This window comes from Sylvia atricapilla, chromosome 3 (assembly GCF_009819655.1).
Source record: "Sylvia atricapilla isolate bSylAtr1 chromosome 3, bSylAtr1.pri, whole genome shotgun sequence".
NCBI classification, from domain to species: Eukaryota; Metazoa; Chordata; class Aves; order Passeriformes; family Sylviidae; genus Sylvia; species Sylvia atricapilla.
The window spans coordinates 72,395,953-72,413,668 of record NC_089142.1 but is presented as its reverse complement, the minus strand read 5'-3'; the positions used below and the strand labels follow the sequence as shown (position 1 = coordinate 72,413,668).

At 44.5% G+C, this 17,716-nt stretch overlaps 2 protein-coding genes across 3 annotated transcripts; one reads left to right on the top strand and one right to left on the bottom strand.

Annotated features, from left to right (window-relative positions):
* The first annotated feature begins 1,425 nt into the window (after positions 1-1,425).
* TBP (TATA-box binding protein) lies at positions 1,426-11,187 on the top strand. Of its 2 annotated transcripts, XM_066315759.1 has the most exons (8): positions 1,426-1,522; positions 3,180-3,415; positions 4,083-4,414; positions 5,557-5,644; positions 7,623-7,714; positions 8,685-8,852; positions 9,151-9,245; positions 10,465-11,187. In XM_066315759.1, exons 2-8 carry the CDS (start codon positions 3,362-3,364, stop codon positions 10,542-10,544), a joined length of 909 nt encoding a protein of 302 aa, XP_066171856.1. In that variant the 5' UTR covers positions 1,426-1,522; positions 3,180-3,361; the 3' UTR covers positions 10,545-11,187. The 2 variants fall into 2 exon arrangements, with proteins under 2 accessions (XP_066171856.1, XP_066171855.1); XM_066315758.1 differs by lacking the exon at positions 1,426-1,522 and having other exon boundaries at positions 3,166-3,415.
* Positions 11,188-12,973: 1,786 nt separating this feature from the next.
* Positions 12,974-17,561, bottom strand: PDCD2 (programmed cell death 2). Its single transcript, XM_066315756.1, has 6 exons — positions 17,233-17,561; positions 16,902-17,153; positions 16,385-16,561; positions 15,251-15,366; positions 13,920-14,036; positions 12,974-13,403 (listed from the first exon to the last, which is right to left on the bottom strand). Exons 1-6 carry the CDS (start codon positions 17,531-17,533, stop codon positions 13,239-13,241), a joined length of 1,128 nt encoding a protein of 375 aa, XP_066171853.1. The 5' UTR covers positions 17,534-17,561; the 3' UTR covers positions 12,974-13,238.
* Between the last annotated feature and the right edge of the window lie 155 nt (positions 17,562-17,716).

Here is a 17,716-nt window from a genome sequence, read left to right as displayed (position 1 = left end):
GGGCCTCCACAACTTCCCTGGGCAGCCTGTGCCACTATCGCACCACCCTCACAGCAAAGAGCTTCCTCCTTGTATCTAATCCACACTGTCTCTCTTTCAGTTTCAGGCCGTTCCCCCTTGTCCTGTCATGTCACTACATGCTTTTGTGAAAAATCCCTCTCCACCTTTTTGTAGGTCACCTTGAAGCCTTCTCTTATCCAGGATGAATAATCAAAATTATCTTAGCCTTTCCTCATAGAAGAGGTGCTTCATCCTTATAAGCATCTTGGTGGCCCTCCTCTGGACCTTTTCCAAGAGGTCCAGGTCTTTCTTGAGCTGGACGCAGTACTCCAGATGGGATGTCACCAGGTCTTTGAGGTGGGCCATGGGATGTGGTGCCAGGAACCATGGCATGAGTGGAGACAAGTGGGAAGGGCTGGGATGGAAGTTTGAAATGGTACTAGAGGAGAAGGACAGGGCGGGGACAGTGAGATGCAGGGGACACATGTGGTGCTCCTGAGGGGAAGTGTGTTGCCCTGCTTTGGGAAGGACAGCCGTGGTGGCTGCAGTATCCATGGGCACTGTGCAGCTGGCAGCACAGCAGTGTGGAACTCTGTACAGCTCCAGTGTGAGGAACCACAGCCTCTGTGAGGGCCTGGTGCACTGCCAGGGACCTCCACAGATTCACAGGATCTGGAAGGGACCACAGAAAGTCATCTGGGGCAACCTTTCTGCTCAGGCACAGTCATCCTAGAGCACCTGGCACAGGATTGTGTCCAGATGGTTCTTGCACATCTCCAGTGAGGGAGATTCCAACCTCTCTGGACAGTCTGTTCCAGCACTCAGTCACCTGCACAGTGAAGTTCTTCCTCATATTCAGGGGGAATTTCCCTTGCATCAGTTTCTGTCCGTTGCTTCTTGCTTGGCACCACAGAGAAAAGCTTGGCTGAATCCTCTTCACACCCACCCTTTAGATATTTATACACATTAACGAGATCCCTTCTCAGTCATCTCTTCTCGAGGCTGAACAGACCCAGGTCCCTCAGCCTTTCCTCGTAAGTGGATGCTCCAGTCCCTTAATCGTCTCTGCTGCATCTGCTCCGGGAGCTCCATGTCTCTCCTCTCCTGAAGAGCCCAGAACTGGACACAGCAATCCAGATGTGCCTCATCAGGGCCGAGTAGGGGAGCAAGATCGATATTCGGGCAATGCTCTTCCTAATGCACCCCAGGACAGGACTGGCCTTCTTGGCCACAAGGGCACTGCTGGCTCATGGACATCCTGTTATTCACCAGGACCCCCAGGTCCTTCTCCGCAGTGCTGATTCCCACTAGGCTGTTCCCCAGCCTGCGCTGGTGCCCGCGGTGACGCCTGTCCAGGTGCAGGGACACTCGCCCATGTTCAATTCCCGCAGGTTCCTGCCCGGGAAGGCTCTGGTGCCGCTGGCGGCGGGAAGTGACGCGCCGGGCGCGCCGGTGGCGCGGGGGCGGGGCGCGGCCGGGCTCCGGCGGGCGCTGAGCGCGGCGGGAGCGGAGGGAGCGCCAGGTACCGAGTGCCCGGTGCCGAGTGCCCGGTGCCGAGTGCCCGCCGCCGCCCGCGGCCGCCGCTCGCTGCCTGCCCGCGGACGGGCCGCTGGGGCCGCGGTGGTGCGGGGCAGGCCGGGCCCGGCGGGCGGGGACGGTGCGCGGGCCGGGTTCAATCCGCACCTCCGGGGCGGCCCGAGCCGCGGCGGGGGGAGCGGGGAGGGACTCCCGCGGCGCGGAGGTCGGCGGCCGCCTTTCTCTGCCCCGCCGCGGCTCGGGGGCGAGCGGCGGCCGCGGGATGTGCGCGGGCGGCGGCGGGACCCTGCGAGGGCGGGCGGGGGCTGCGCGGGGCCGGGGCCGGTGTTGGATGGGGAGCCAGGAGCGCTGAGGGCAGGCTGTGGCCGCACGCCGAGCGCGGCCGTGCGGCTGGTGGGGAGCCCGAAAGGGGCCTCGGGGGAGGGTCGGGGCCTCCTCCGGGCTGACTCCTGCTTCTGGACTCTGTTCCCTCGACCAAAACGTCGCCCGATGTTTGTGGTGGAGATCGGAGCGAGCCGCCTTAAGCGGGTACAGGAGGGACCTCTGCGGAGATGGTGCCCTGGCTGCACGTTTTGGCATGCCTGGTATCCAGCCTTATTACTAAATAGCTCGGCTGTCGAGGAGCTGACTTTGTTCCTTCCAAGATAATCTTTAGGCTTCTGATGTACCCGCGTTGTAAAACCTGGGTTTTCTGCTTGATACCTTTGGTGAGGGAAAAGATGATAATATCTTACGGTAACGGGTGGGAAAAAAGCAGACCTTTTTAGCTGAAATGTAAATATTACTGTAATTCTAAGGTCTTATATTTTTTTAAAAAAAAGAGAGGCTGAATAGGCTGTCTTCAAATTTTGAGGTGGCCTACCTCTGGCCTGATAATGACCTTGAATATTATTTCTCAGCAATAGTCAAGAAACTTACAAATTAATGGGATAATATTTTGTATCATTGGTATCATAACACTTAAATTCTCCACTCCTGTTGTTTATTTCCGTAACACAGCAACAGAAGTATAGTTAAAAAATAAAATCATTGTATGTTTCTCTTGTGTGGTTGAAATTGGTTTTCACATATTTCTTTTTTCCTCATGAAATGCATGTCATTTCAGTTTGAAATCTGTTAGTGCTTTATTTTATGGAATTGGATGGAAGAGGTTTTCTTAGCTCTGATTTGAGCAGTGATGCTTTTCTCGTAGAAGAAAAAAATAATTTTTGGAAGCCCAAGCCTTAAAATGGCCAGAAAGAGAATTACAAGCAATGTGTCAGTAAGCTTGTCAATTACTAGTCAGGGGAATTAAATTCTAAAAAACATCAGTGCTTTTGCAGCTAAAGCAAAACTTGGAGTAGAAAGAGCGTCAACAGCTTGATCTGTTTGTGCAGAAGGGTTTAGTTCTACAGAGGCCTGCCCATGTGAGTCAGGTAACCTGCCAGAGACTTCAGCAGAATCATACTGCAAAGCTTCTACGGAATGTGCCTGAAAAAAGGTTATTTTTATGGATTGTGCATGCGTGTGTGCGTACGCGTGAATGTTCTTGTATGTATTTCTACGTGGGTGTCTCTTATCTGAGTCAGCAGCTGATAGCTTTGCATTTAGGTTTGTGTTTAGATACTATTCTCAAGAGACTACTTTTTTTTTTTTCTTTCCAGGCTTTGGTTAGTGTTTTAGACTCGTATTTCTCTGGAGCTGATGTTTTCCTAACACTTTCAGCTTGGCTTTAAAAGCTACTTCGCTGGAATGTTTTAAACAGTTAAAAACTTCCAGGATTTGAAGTATATTTAGATTAATTGAAGGAAATACTTGTGGCCTCACCAAAGAAATAACTGGAATCATGGATCAGAACAACAGTTTGCCACCCTATGCTCAAGGCTTAGCATCTCCTCAGGTAAAAACAAATTATTTAAGATGTAACTATGATCTGAATTTCCTTTTTGAATGTGTTTTCTCTTTCTTGCATCTAGCTTCATGGTTTTTTATTTGCAGATCTGAAAAAATTCTGCTAGATATCAAATAACACTAGAATAAAGCAGAATTTCGAAACCATTGATGTCTGTATCTAGAAGTATAAGAAACAGGGCAGTTTCTTATATACTCAGAGTGTAAGAATATATGTGGGATTTCTTAATGGGGTTCCTCTTAAGTTGAAACATGACTGACAAGTTGGAAAGATTAATTTAATTTTGATGGTTACTCCTTAAACTATGTACATGACGGATTGTTGCTGGGCTATGAATGTTTTGGGTGCAGTGAGCACAGTTGGTGTTCAAAGAATTTCAGGTTAAATTGTGGGTCAAAGTCAAGACATGCTTGCAAGGTAGTGTGAGAAGCATGTCATATCCCTAGATTCCTTTGGGTTGTACTTTATTCTATAGAATAGCTGCATTTCCAAGGATTTTCTGTTTTTAACGATTTACTTCTGTGTGCTTCAGGTTTGATATGAGCAACTCAGCTAACATAGATTTATTTTTAGACTGCTCCCAAAAACTTTGTCTCTTAAAAACAAAACATAGTCATCATGATCTGTGGTTTTTGTGTCATGTTTCCTTCTGCAGGGTGCAATGACTCCAGGAATTCCCATTTTCAGCCCGATGATGCCGTATGGCACAGGACTGACACCACAGCCTGTCCAGAGCACCAACAGCCTGTCCATGTTGGAGGAGCAGCAGCGGCAGCAGCAGCAGCAGCAAGCAGCACAGCAATCCACGTCACAGCAAGCGACACAGGGAACATCTGGTCAAACCCCCCAGCTCTTCCACTCACAGACTCTTACCACAGCCCCTTTACCAGGAACCACACCTCTGTACCCCTCTCCAATGACTCCAATGACTCCAATAACTCCTGCAACACCGGCATCAGAGAGCTCTGGCATAGTGCCACAACTACAGTGAGTGCCCCATGTGTTAGTGCATCATGTCCTTTCTCAGACAGCCCTTTAAAGACTTAGGACCAAAGTCACATCAGGAGTTAGGTGCTGCATTTTGGTGGGAAAGGAGGTCCTGAGAATTTATGAGTCTCCTGTAGCAATATGAGTAATTTTTACTTTTATTTTTAGCTTAGCTTCATTACTAAACCACTTAGTAATATAAACAGTTTCTTAGTGATTTGTCAACGGTGTATCTTTGGAGCATACCAGTGAAGGGTTATATATGTCTTCATTTAACACCATTGTAATTTTTAACTCCTTGCACTTTAGGAGTTCATGATGTTCAAATTTCCAACGCATGGCTAACACTGAGTTAGTGAGAAGGGAAAAAACCCTAGAACTAGTTCTAAGTTTAGGTATAGAAGTGTTTTCAGTGAACTTCACTTTTAAAGAGACTATTTCAGAAATTTATGGAAGGGACAAAGAGAAATGGTTGATACCATGAATTGAAAGAGTAGTGTTGTGTTTTGGTTTTGATTTGTTGTTGTTGTTTGGGGGGTTGTTTGTTTGTTTTGTGGGGTTTTTTGTTTGTTGTTGTTGTTGTTGTTTTGTTTTTTGGGTTTTTTTTTTTTTCTCCCCTTACTGAAGACCTTTAAATTCCAGGGTTTTCCCAGAAAACAAATTTTTTTATCTAGTAACTTTTTTAAACTTTCTGGAGACTTGCTATTCCCATCTCTTGACAATGCATTTACCTGCTGGGTCATTCCCACTTAGTTCTGCACCACCCTCCTTGAAGGGCATAGCAAGGAAAATTTCAGATGGTACTATCTCATTTTCTCCTGTTTCCAGCAGCTTCCCTGATTGTGGCAAGGGCTCTCAGCGTCAGTAATTCTTCCTGCCAACAGGGATTCTTCTCATGGGAGACTTTTCATAATAGCTGAGAGATAAGGAGGAATCAGCAATTATGCCTTAGGAGCTTCTGCCCTACAAAAGGAGGTTCCTGAGCCAAAACACTGCTCAGTGCTTCTGTTAGTAGGAAAGATGCCACTCAAATTTGCTTGGCGAAACAAAATAATAAAAAAATAAAATTGATCAGGCTTGGTTAAAAATGACACACAAATTCCTTATTGTGTTTTTGATATATTTTTCTGATCTGTCTTTAGGAATATTGTGTCCACAGTGAATCTTGGTTGCAAACTTGACCTAAAAACTATTGCACTTCGTGCTCGAAATGCTGAATATAATCCCAAGGTAAGATAAATGTATTAAGAGTTCATCCTATAGCAGAAATATTAAAGGCACAGGTTGTGGCTGCAGGCTGCTGCAATAGACTGAAAAACCTACCTGCTTTGTATGCAGTTTTATACTGTAACTTAGGACATTCAAATTAGGAAAAAGCGTTTTTATGCTGAGTTAGCTGTGATGTGCACTAGGTTGTAAGTTGTTAGATACAGAAAAAACCTAACCAACAGTGCAATACACTGGCCAAGCTTTTTGTGGTAGAGCTGGCCTCTGCTGCTCTTCATATAGGCTTATTTGTTTGTAGTGCTCAGTGATCTCTTTTTGCATATTACTGTGAAAAGTCTGATGATGAAGTCTTGTTCCCTATCTCCCAACAAGGAGAAAGGAAAGAAGAATTCAAATCCTGGGCTCCTGCCAGAGTTGTGGTTTCCTCCACCTAGCTGCTCCTCTGGAATTCTTATGGTCACAGGACATTTGCTAATTTATCATAGTCTCACTTCTCCTCTGTTCTCTCATATTCTCTTGCAGTACTTCTGTCATCTCATTGCTTCTGATGGTTAAGCTTGGTGGAACATCAAAATGGAGCAAAATTAAATTGATTTTTTTGCTTATTGACTTCAAAGTTGCATGCTGCTTCTTAATAGTAGTGGGGTTCTAAATAAGTGGGTTGTTTTTACCTTGGGAAATCTGAACAACAACAAAGGACCTGGAGCATTAAATCAAGAAAATCATTATTGCTTCATGTTTCTTTTGGGTGGCTCCTCTTGAAAATATTGCCTTTGCAACAACTGTCCAGCAGCTGGAGCCTAATAGAAGTTTAGATGTTGCATAGTTGAACTGGCTTGTCTTGGGAAGGCTTCAGTTTTCCTGGGGTGTGTGTGTGGTTTTTTTTTGTTTTAGCATTTAATTTTGCCTCAGTTGACCTGAACTCTGCTCTCAAAGGTTAAAGCACACATGCAGGCATATATGATAAGTGACTGTTACTGTAAGTTTATACCAGCGATGCTGTTACATAATTGTGAGTAAGATATTAGTGCAGCAAAAATTTGAGCATGCCTCAGTAACCCCAAAGGTAGAGGGTAGGTGGCTGTGTAAAACTTGTAGGCTGGAATAATCAATATGAAACACTGTTTTCCATGGCAGAGAGATAGAAGGGTTATGTAACACACTCCTGACGTTTAGTCAGTACATTCATCTATCAAAGAAAGATGTTGCTTGGCTGTATTAGTTAAGTCATATTTTGACAAATGTGCTGTTGGGTAACCCACGCTACCGCCTTGGTTATGTCAGTATAACAATTCATGGGACTGCAGGGTGAGCTGTTCCAAGTTAAATATAACAAACAGGGGTTTGTGTGTGTGTGTATGCCCACATTAGTTTCCAGTATCTTTTGCTTCAAGGATTTAAAGACTATTTGGAAATGCTTACTTAGAATAAAAAGCTAGGGGCTGCTGTGTCCTACTGTGGTAGCTGAGGTGACTTCTGTTTACACAGGACTTTGACCTCCAGCTCTTCTGTTTGCTGGTATTGTAACACTGTCCATTTTTTTGGATAGTCTTCCATCCTACTTATAAGAGATACAATTTCAACATATCTGGAGGAATTTTTTAAATTTTATTTTTAAAATGGTTTCTATTGCTCTGATGCAAATGTTAGCATTATTTGTATGTTGCATATATAGTAATGAGAGATGAATAGGAATGCTGTGGTAAATATCCTTCCTCTTGAAAATATTGCCTTTGCAACAACTGTCCAGCAGCTGGACCCTAATAGAAGTTTAGATGTTGCATAGTCTACCTCTCAGTGTGTGTGCTTGAAGCTACTTAAGGTTTAAGCATTTCAAGTAAACTTTGAGTGATCTGTAAGTATGTTTGACCTTAGTTTTCCTTGCACTGCAGTGTAACCTGCCACTTAGATGATGCAGATTTGTTTTTAATGTAATGATGACAGCAGTATATCACTAACAGTCTCAATGCTCACACTTCAGCGTTTTGCTGCTGTTATTATGAGAATAAGAGAACCACGGACTACTGCACTGATATTCAGCTCTGGAAAAATGGTGTGCACAGGAGCAAAAAGGTATGTTCAGGCATTACAGGCCAGCTAATTCAGGCTGCCTTTTCTCATGTACCATGATGCTTGTTTATATGTACACATCAAAGTTGTACAGGTACAACTAATCTTGCTTCACAGTTACTTCAGATTATACACATTTCTACAGAAAATGACTGTTTATAGTTGAAGGGACTTCCTAAGTTATGGGGAAATGGTAGTTCTATTTCTGACATGCTTTCATTCAGTCTGATAAACTGGTTTGCAGAGGTTATTATATTCAGTTTTTTGGTTTTGCAGTTATCTGCGTTTTCTAATAATTTAAAAAATCCAGCAACTGTGCACTGGAACTGCTTAAAGTGTAAGGATGGTGACAGAAGGATTTTATATCTGAATAGCTTCTTTCATCACAGGACAAGAGCTCCAAATCTTGTTCCTGTAGTCTGATCTGTTCTTAACATGACCATTGAAGCACAAGAATTCAAAACTAAACATAAGCTTAACTCTGGTGGGCAGGAGAGAAATTCTGCTCTGAGGAAGCCTGCTAGGAATTCAGAAGGCATATACTAATGAGCAGAGATGAATGAATAGATCTGTGTAGGGAAACACTTTCTCTGCCTGGTGACACTTGAAATTCAAGTTGTCTTACTCTGCATCAGGAACAAACAGATACTCAGCTGTTTACAAACCTGATTCCCATTAGAGGGACTCTAGTCAATATTTTAAAAGTGTAAAATGTATGAATTTAGAATTTACTGTTTTGTCTCTCATGAACAGTGAATGCAACACTATTAGTGTCCAGGAGCCTTTTACCAAAATTAGCATGAAAACCCAGTCAGTGCTAGTTGTTAATTTTAGATGTAAAAATTTTGCATGTGAACTCCCCTCTCCTGCCACACAGACTTTTCCCCCAGTTACATGTTTTGTGGTTTAATGCTGTTTGCTTGAAGTAATACTTAACTGAGGAAGTAATACGGATATCCTGTTCTCATTTCAGCGAGGAGCAATCCAGACTGGCAGCGAGGAAGTATGCAAGAGTTGTTCAGAAACTGGGTTTTCCTGCAAAATTTTTGGATTTTAAAATTCAGAATATGGTGGGCAGCTGCGATGTGAAATTTCCCATCAGACTGGAAGGATTGGTACTCACACATCAGCAGTTCAGCAGGTAAAAAATGGCTTGCTTATGTTCCATTCTTGTTGAATGCTATCATAGAAAGTGACATCTGTTTAGATTATTCCCTTGTACCACAGGGAAACCTGCATCTTTGTTCCCATCTCTGCACTGCCTCAGGTGTAACTGAGGCTGCCCAATGTGAACCTGTCAAAATTATCTTCCTTGCTACCCTCCCCAAGTTTCAGGGAAGTCTACATCTGCTCTGCCCAGTCCTTCACTGGGTCCAGAAGATAGGGTGGAACCTGGGTCTGCAAGCGTGTTTAAACACTCTCACTCTCTTCTCTTACAGCTATGAGCCAGAATTGTTTCCTGGCTTAATCTACAGAATGATTAAGCCAAGAATTGTTCTGCTTATTTTTGTTTCTGGAAAAGTGGTTTTAACTGGTAAGTGAAAACAGTATCTTACTGCAAGAGGTGAGATTTAGACTGTATTACAGAGAACACACAGGGATACATAAGCTGCTAGGTACTTTTCCTTTAGAGATGACAGTACTGAGGAAGGAGAGTTAATGCAGTGTTCCAGGGATGGTGATGTTAAGGACACTTCCCTGTGTGGCCATCCAGAGGCCACTCTGTCAGTCAGTGCCACACCAGCTGCTGTAGGGCCAAAGCCTCTTTGCAGAGGGCAGCTCCAGCAAAGACAACAGGTTCCCTGCTTGACTCCCTACAAACCCCACTCACACAGTCAGACCAGACTTTCTTGAGGGCTCCCCCAGGCCTTGTTATGCTAAGATTCAGCAGTTCCGGCCTCTTGCCCTGGGGATCCTGCACCCAGAGCTCAGCCTGCAGCTCAGCACTGCCCCTGCACACAGAGCTTCCTGCCCTGTATTCCTTAACAGATGAGAATGCACAAAGCAACAGCACATTTGGCTAGATCAAAGGAACAATGGACCTTAGGTATGCAGGTGCCCAGAAAGCTGTAAGAATGTAGGTGATCTTTCTGGCAAAATCTGAAAGGCTGTTTCTGTGGCTGAGCATGTGTGACTGAGCTACCTTTTTTTTGGCAGCCTTTTTCTTCTGCAGGCTGCTGCCATGCTCTATGATACAGCAGCCAAAGAAGGGAGATATTTGAGCTCTAGGACCTCCTCAGCCTCAGGTGCTCAACCTACTCTGTTCATTTCCTCTCATGCTGTGTCTTGCTATGGACAAAAAAACCACAAGACCCACAGACAAAAGGACGATCATGTACCTGCAGTGGGGGGAAATGCAGTCCTCTGCAGTGGTCTCCATTGCCAGACCTTCCTCCCCTGATAATCAATCACACTCTCAAAACAAGCTCCACCAGTTAGGCCTTTCTGCACAAACATCCGGCAGGGCTGTGCTTTGTTGTTGGGGCCCCTGTGGAAATCATGTATATGAAATTCCATTTGTAACATAGCATCGTCACAGAGATGCTAGTGAAGATTCTAGCACTTGTCAGATTAAACAGAGAAGGCTGGTAATGTAAGCTCTCTATGAAATGTGTTAAAAAGGATTGTAAAAATAGATATTGATGGATAGATGTAGGTTTTGTATAGAGTTGCATTCAAATACACATTCTAAGAGCTAAAATTAAGTATTTGGCAAAAGGTATAAACTAAGTTAATCCCCTCTCTTTTTCCAGGTGCTAAAGTACGAGCAGAAATCTATGAAGCATTTGAGAACATCTATCCTATTTTAAAGGGATTCAGAAAGACAACGTAACAGTTTCTACACATTTCAGAGAAATCAGGGGTATATTTTAAAAGGTATTGTGTATGGCACAGCAGTATCAAGAAATGGACTTCCAGTGCAACTGCAACACCAGGACTTCGACTATTTCCCAGTTAGTGCCTACTTCCCTGATGCTCAAGGGGAACTGTATTCTTGAATATGTCTACTGAGTTACTGTGAGTTGCTTTACTGGGCTGTTCCTGGAACAGCCCCTCCAACTTTTATTTATATTCTAGCTTTTAAATAGTTTTAATGCCAGTTCTATTAATAGAAAATCTGTAAGTTGGTTTAAAGACAAATGCAACTGTGTCACTCAGTGTATAAACCACTTAAAATTGCCATGTATATATGTTTTAAGTTCCTTCCATAAGACCATGGTTTTTATAATTTACAGAACTTTAGCTTTTAAATTTTTCCAATTTTAAATTTCTTTGATGCCAGACACATTCCCTCTTTCCAGTATTAAGCAAGATAGAATAAATTTATTAATTAAAATGGCTCACTGTACATATATATATAATATATACCTTTCTTCTCTTTCCTTCTTCAACTCCACATGTACAATAAACCCTGTTTATACAACTATGGGAACTGTCTTAATAAATTTTAAAATTACCCAGCTGGTAGAATGAAATACATTGAATTTTTTTATTATTTAATCGATTATTTAATAGCAGATGCACTGCTATAAGTGACATGTTGTTTTGAGAGAATCTTATGCTCTGGCTTGCATACCAGCAGTCACATCCCTGCCAATGTCTACCTTAAATACTTCCAGTATGTTAAAGCAAAAGAGATGACTGGTTAAAGAAGCTTGTGTTTGAGTATGTGTTGCCTTATGTTCAACAGATGGGATTTAGGCAAGTCTTAAATAGCTGCACTTGACCGAATTGAAACAATAGATCCCTGCTTAGCTTCTAGAATTTCTTTAAATTACTACTTTTGTATTTTACCAGCTGTGGCAGTCTCACTATATTAGTGTTCCTGTAAAATGTCAAAGCCTTTCCAGCTGGAGTCAATATGTACATAATCTTCCTTCTGAACCATGCTTGAAACCTAATGGGCTGAGAACTAAAAATTTTCTTCAGTAAATTTCCAGTAATAGTAAGCTGGCTGTGACTTACACATTATTTCAAACAGCTTTTATCTGAAACTAACCTAAACGTAAACGCTGGTCTCATTACTGAGTTGGTGTTTCATTCCAGACAAAATTTAAGTTTTGGCTGGCTTTGATACTGCTCCATTTGCAAATCCTGAGTGACCTTAATCTTCAGTTTTCTCTCTACACCAGTGTCTCTGCAGGTGTTTTAATGACTGGTTTCATGGATCTTACCAGAAAGATGTTGTTTATTCATGTGCAGGATATACTCCAACACTGCATTGCCTTCAGTGCTGCACCACTGTGTTGTGAGCTTGTGAATGTTCCTGAGGACTCTTGACTGTAATTGTATGGCTGTCCATGCTTTTGCAGGACCTGAAATATTGCCAACTTATGTGCAAAACTCTTCAGAAAGTTTGATGCCCTAAGAAACCATAGGATGGTTTTCAACAAAATCAGTCAAGCTGTACTACAGTGGCTTAAGACAGTTTGCTCTTTCACAACATGGACCAGGGCTTAAAACTACCCTGGTAGAAATTGAGTTCTGTGATAACAAAACCACTTCCATGTACAGCATTCTCTGCCTGCTTATTTGAGCACTGTCAACATCTAAATGATTTCAAAAGCCCACAGTGGGCCCCACAGAGTCACAGTTTAGCAGCAGTTTAGAATGGTTGGAGCAGGGTAAGGGAATACGTAACTGAAGTCAATTCTATACAGAAAACACAAAAAAGCCTTCTCTGCAAATACAGCCAGAGGAGTGGTTAAGCAACTACCACAGTAAAGCTTCAGCATTATGGTTTCACTTTTCTCTTGCCTCAGCTAAATGGCAGTCCCATAAGTGGAAGAATTCCTTCAGAGGACACTTATTTTTAAACTTCACCGATGATGGCAGACTTAGGGTACAATTCAGCCTGAACGTCTGCTGCTACAGGCAGTATGTAACAAGACAAATGTGTTCTGGTAGGGCTTACTTTCTTGAAACTGCTTCTGCATGGGGCTAATAGTTTTAAGTCAGATAAAGCACTTAATTTTTGTGCATTTTATCTCAATAACCACTCAATCACAACATGCAACAAACTCCCAAGTTAGGTTTAGTGTACCTGTTGAGAAAGAGAAACATGTAAGTTCCACTGCAAAAGTCTATGCAGCTTTGTCTTAGCTGACTCCTGTACAGCTCTTCAGCCTAAGCACTCAAGTGGGTTTACAGTAGTCAGCTTTTCTCTGAATGAATTAATTTTTGAGTAGCCCAATGAAAATCCTGAGAAACTACAGTCTTGTAAGTTTTTTAAGTTCCATTACCAACAAAAGATCATTTCACCAATCCAGAAGTTTTTCATCTTTATTTAATAAACTTTCAGAAATGAGATTTGAAATGAAGCTTTCTGAATGAACGCATCTGGCTTTATTACCAGGTTGAAGTAAAAGCTCCTCTGGAGCACAAGAGAGGCTGTTGAGGTCTTGTTACAGCAGTTTTATCACTGTTACAAGATGTACAATTATCAGTGACTTCAGTTCAACTACCTGTTTGCACAGTGTAGAGATGCAGTAAAACAAATCAAGTATTCCACTTGGATGACTCAGCTTCATAAAGCACAGCCCATGGAATAGTCTTGTTTCCATATGAACTCTTCCAGGTATTCATTTCCCCCACCGCAGCTGTCAGCACAGGTGTACACCACCAGCGTTCCCCAGTCAATGCTCTCTCCAAGGCTGTCAACCTGCAGGTGATTCAGGAGCTGTGGCATAACCTTCAAGGAAAACCAATAGGTTCAGAGGCAGGCCACAGACTTCTCCCCTCTTCCCACTTCTCCTCCTAAAGAACAGTCCTATATTTATAAGGTGTAAGAATTTATATTCTTTTACACCAAAATCCCAGCTGAAGCTACGATGTATATGGCAGTTCAAATAAAATAAATTTGGAATTCTAGGTAAGTTTTATTTGACCTTGTAAGACTTGCCTGATCTGTGAGCTTCCCACCATTTGAAATTGTGGTAGTAACTATTTTTTGCCTTTTAATGACATTAAGTGTGTTCCGCGTACATACACCTCTAGCATTCAAAAATCTCCAGCTGAGTACTTCCAGCCAAACTTACAATGCACATCGTCAAGTGAAAAAGCACTTACAAGAGTAGAGGCTCTGTGCAATCATTTAGTGCAGTTTGTTGCAACTTCAACCTTGCTCCAATTGCAAGCTAACACCTCTACAATTATATCCTGAGTCTGAAATACATTACCTGTATTATTTTTAAATGAGCTTACATACCTGGAATTCAAATATCCTTTTGGCACCACATACACAACTCGGGATATCTTTTTCTTCCGGCCTGTTTTCACCTGACACCCAGAGTGGACCTTCTCCTCCTCTGCAGTATCTAACAATCTGAAATACAGCAGAAGTTTTAAGTTCTCATGACTATCCTTTCATCTTGATAAAAATTGGTGTTTAGTCACACAGACAAAGCTGTAGATGGAGCAGAAAAAGGTAATTTCTTTGAAGTAGTAACCATGGCAAAATATAATTTCCAAATGCAGCATTCTAAATGAGACAGGTTGCTTGTATTAAGTTTTCTTAACTATGTAAATAATGCAGGTATTCTTACCGCATTTCTTCAGTGATCCAGGGATCATCTGAAGTGATTTGTATTTCCCTAATCAAGGGAGCTGGAAATGCAAGGTTGTGTGTTACCATCTTGAGACAGAGAAAGGGCAGCTGGATAATTAGCACACAGACCTGCACAGAGTCAGGAATGCAATCCATATCTTTCTGCATCTAAGTACAAGCAGACTATCCTAATGTTGAAGAAAGTATTTTCAGATATATCCTTTCTGTTACTAGCAAATCAGGCATTATCAGTAAAATGACACTTGGACAGATCAGTCAATACAGAGATGGTCAGAGAGAGTGAGGCTCATACCTCAAGCAGAGAAGGGAACAGACTCAAAGTCTACTACTTTCTGAGTGTGTACCTTAACTCCTCAGCAACCAGGCAAAACATGGGAGAGAATTTCTTCTCCACCATTTTGACGGATTTAGGCCTGCGTCTTCTCTGAATGCAACCAGGGACCATGGTTTTGTTTGACAATGTAGCTTTTTAGCCTTTTGCAGTAATAAGAAATAGCACGGCGGGAGGAGGGGGCAGATTTCTGTTTTAAATAGTGGAGATTTTAAAGCCATCACTAATTCCTTCAACCTTAAAGCCAAGCCACCCCTCCAATACAGCTGGTGACACTGACAGAGCTCTCTGCAGTTTTTGTTGTGCTGAGAAGGAAGCCAGGGAAGGCTGGGGAACAGTGCAGTGGTGCCCCATGTCCTTTGGTTAGAACCACGTCTAGGATGGTGGCTCCTTCCACACTGTGGGGGATTCAGCACCTCGTGCCATCTCATCCTGACCTGCGGCTGTTTACGATGTATGAGCAGGTGCTAAACTCTTACTTCAGCAGGAATTAAGTTCAGCACATGAGGATAATGAGAGTGTGTGGGTTAGGTGTGTGCAGGATGAGGAGGCATCCCCTTTTCTAACTAGGTACAAAAGTGAAATGTTGCAGGTTGCTGTGTCAGAACTGCTATGTTCAAAGGCTACCCCATCTTCTGACCTGCTCTGGTTCAGCTGCTACTTGTTTTTTAAACATTTGGAAGATCTTTTCTTCTTCAGTCTCATGTTTTGCCATTGCTTCCAACGTCTCTTCATCTAAGGACTGAGATGCTTCATCTAAGCAAGAGAAAAGAACAATAAAAGTTACAGGCTAATGCAAGACACTAAAAATTAAAAACAATATTAGTATGTGTAAATTCATTTTGCTTCATAAGTCATTCCTGGCATAAATCTAACATTTTTTTCTTTACATGGCATGTCAGATTTGGTCAGACACAGGTCCATTTACTAGTTTTTGTTGCATTTTAAACATAGATGTCAGTACTGGAATACTGAAAAGGGAAGGAGTTAATCTACTGAAGATTATGGCTTCCAGCAGGTATCACTGAGACTACAGAACCTTCAGGATACAACATTTGAAAACGGTCCCATGTGCTGCGCATGTGCCAGACTTCAGTGTTTAGCACTGAAGAGTGTATGTTACACTCCAACAACCACATCAACTGGGGGCACTAAACACTCTTGAGACAACTTTGGACCACAGCAAGGGACCAGGAAGCCAGCATCGTTCCCTGGCACCACAAACCCCCCACCTTGGGTATGTTCAAAGCCAGTGTGGTCGTAGCAAACCCACTGTGAATTTAGGGGGAGCAGGGAGGATGGAGCCTGCACTTCAACTGCTTCATTCCAAGTCAGTTAAAATATCCTCAAAGCAGTTTTCTGCTAGCACAGAGAAGGAAAGTTTATTTCCATAAATTAAGACAAACTGAATGAAGTCAACACAATTTAAGGATCTGATTCCAACAGCATCCAGCAGCAGGTACTCAGAGTCCTGTCCTCACTTGAGTTGTTCCTTACCTATTGGAAGCACACAGGGACACAGTGTAACACTGAGCTATCTCCAGCACCAGCTGCTTCAACAGCCCCGGGACTCAGAACTTAGTAAGTCTCTCCTATAAAAGCAACTTATGTTATGGGATGTCTACAACAAACCAGCATGGCAAGTGACTGCACATTTAGCTCTCTTTCACCAGTAGTTTACAAGGAACGCTTAAAAATCACAGTATTTGATATTTTAAAGATGTGGCAACAGGCATCATTGGGAAGAACTACAAGGCAGCATTTTATTTCTGACCTGCAATGCCTGCAGCTCGAAGATCCTCTTGTTCTTTCGCATCCTTTGATGTATCTTCAGCTCCTTGTTCATCATCAGTGCTGTCAGCAGGAAATTCTGGTTCCTCAGGTTCTATCAAAATTTCATATTCTGGAAAAAGGAATTCGTTATGCTCTGGAATTGCATCTGCCGAGTCATCTAGAAAACAGAAAATAGATACCACTTCACAACGTCATCTCATATTTCACGTCCTTTTCTCTGAAAACTACACAGCAAACTACATAGCAGAAACACTGCATGAGTAAGAAAGATTTACATCACTGCTAAACCTGACCTGAAGGTAAGAAATACTGTTAAGGACAGTGGAAAGCTGTAACAGGCATCCCGTTTCTCTGAACCGCTGTAAATCCAAGTGGTGTGCAAAGCAGACCAAGCAGTGCTAGCAGCAGCATTTAAGAACTCAAAAAGCTGCAGCTCGGCGCGGTATAAACCTCAGGCTAGCACGCGTTCCAGAGGTGCCCGATGGCCGCGGACCCACCTCCGGCGGCGTGCTGCCCGCAGGAGCGGCGGTGCCCGCGCCGCCAGTCCAGCGCCTGGTGCTCGGGCCCGCAGTAGGCGGCGCGGCGGCAGCGCCCGCAGCAGCGCGGCCCCAGGCAGCCGCAGACGCGGCAGAGCGCGGCGCCGCTGCCCAGCCGCCTCGGGGGCGCGGGGGCCGGGCCCGGGGGCGGCTCCTCGGGGGGCGGCTCCTCGGGGTACGTGTCGTTCCGCCGCGGCAGCTGGTTCCGGAACACTGCGGGCGAGACGCGCCGGTCAGCCGGGCGGCGGCCGGCGGCGCTCGCCCCGTCCCTCCCTGCGCGCCCGCGCCTCACCGCGGAAGGGCCCGCACGGGCCGGCCAGGCGGTAGCAGGCGGGGCTGCGGCAGGCGAACACGAAGAGGGTGCGGTGGAAGGCGTCGGGGCGGCCGGGCAGCGGCGCGTACAGCTGGAGCAGGAAGGCGCAGGGCTGCTGGCAGCGGCCGCAGCGCAGAGCGGCGGGGCCCGGCAGCCCGGCCTCGCCCAGCCACGCCGGCCGCCCCCCGACCTTGCTGGGGAAGTGGGCGCTGCGCAGCCGCCAGGCGCCGCCCGGGCACTCCGCCGCCGCCGCGAAACCCAGCTCCACGCCGGGAGCCATGCTGCTTCCCGTCGGCCGCCAGGCACCGAGAGGGGCGGCGCTGCACCGGCCCCGCCCGTTCCGGGCCCGCCCCGGCTCCGCCTCTGTAACGCGGCAGCGACAGGACTGGGAAAAGCCGGAACCTCGGACCACGAGGGCAGAGCTCTGCCGCCTCAATGGACGGCGCAGGCAGCGGAGAGACGG

Excerpts from the sequence above, each read along its gene's own strand:
- TBP (XM_066315759.1), top strand. The coding sequence starts at position 3,362 with ATGGATCAGAACAACAGTTTGCCACCCTATGCTCAAGGCTTAGCATCT. Across the intron at positions 3,416-4,082 it reads AAGGCTTAGCATCTCCTCAG|GGTGCAATGACTCCAGGAAT; the intron begins GTAAAAACAAAT and ends TTCCTTCTGCAG. Across the intron at positions 5,645-7,622 it reads ATGCTGAATATAATCCCAAG|CGTTTTGCTGCTGTTATTAT; the intron begins GTAAGATAAATG and ends CTCACACTTCAG.
- PDCD2 (XM_066315756.1), bottom strand. The coding sequence starts at position 17,533 with ATGGCTCCCGGCGTGGAGCTGGGTTTCGCGGCGGCGGCGGAGTGCCCG. Across the intron at positions 16,562-16,901 it reads CGGGCAGCACGCCGCCGGAG|ATGACTCGGCAGATGCAATT; the intron begins GTGGGTCCGCGG and ends TCTGTTTTCTAG. Across the intron at positions 15,367-16,384 it reads TCGAGCTGCAGGCATTGCAG|ATGAAGCATCTCAGTCCTTA; the intron begins GTCAGAAATAAA and ends TCTCTTGCTTAG.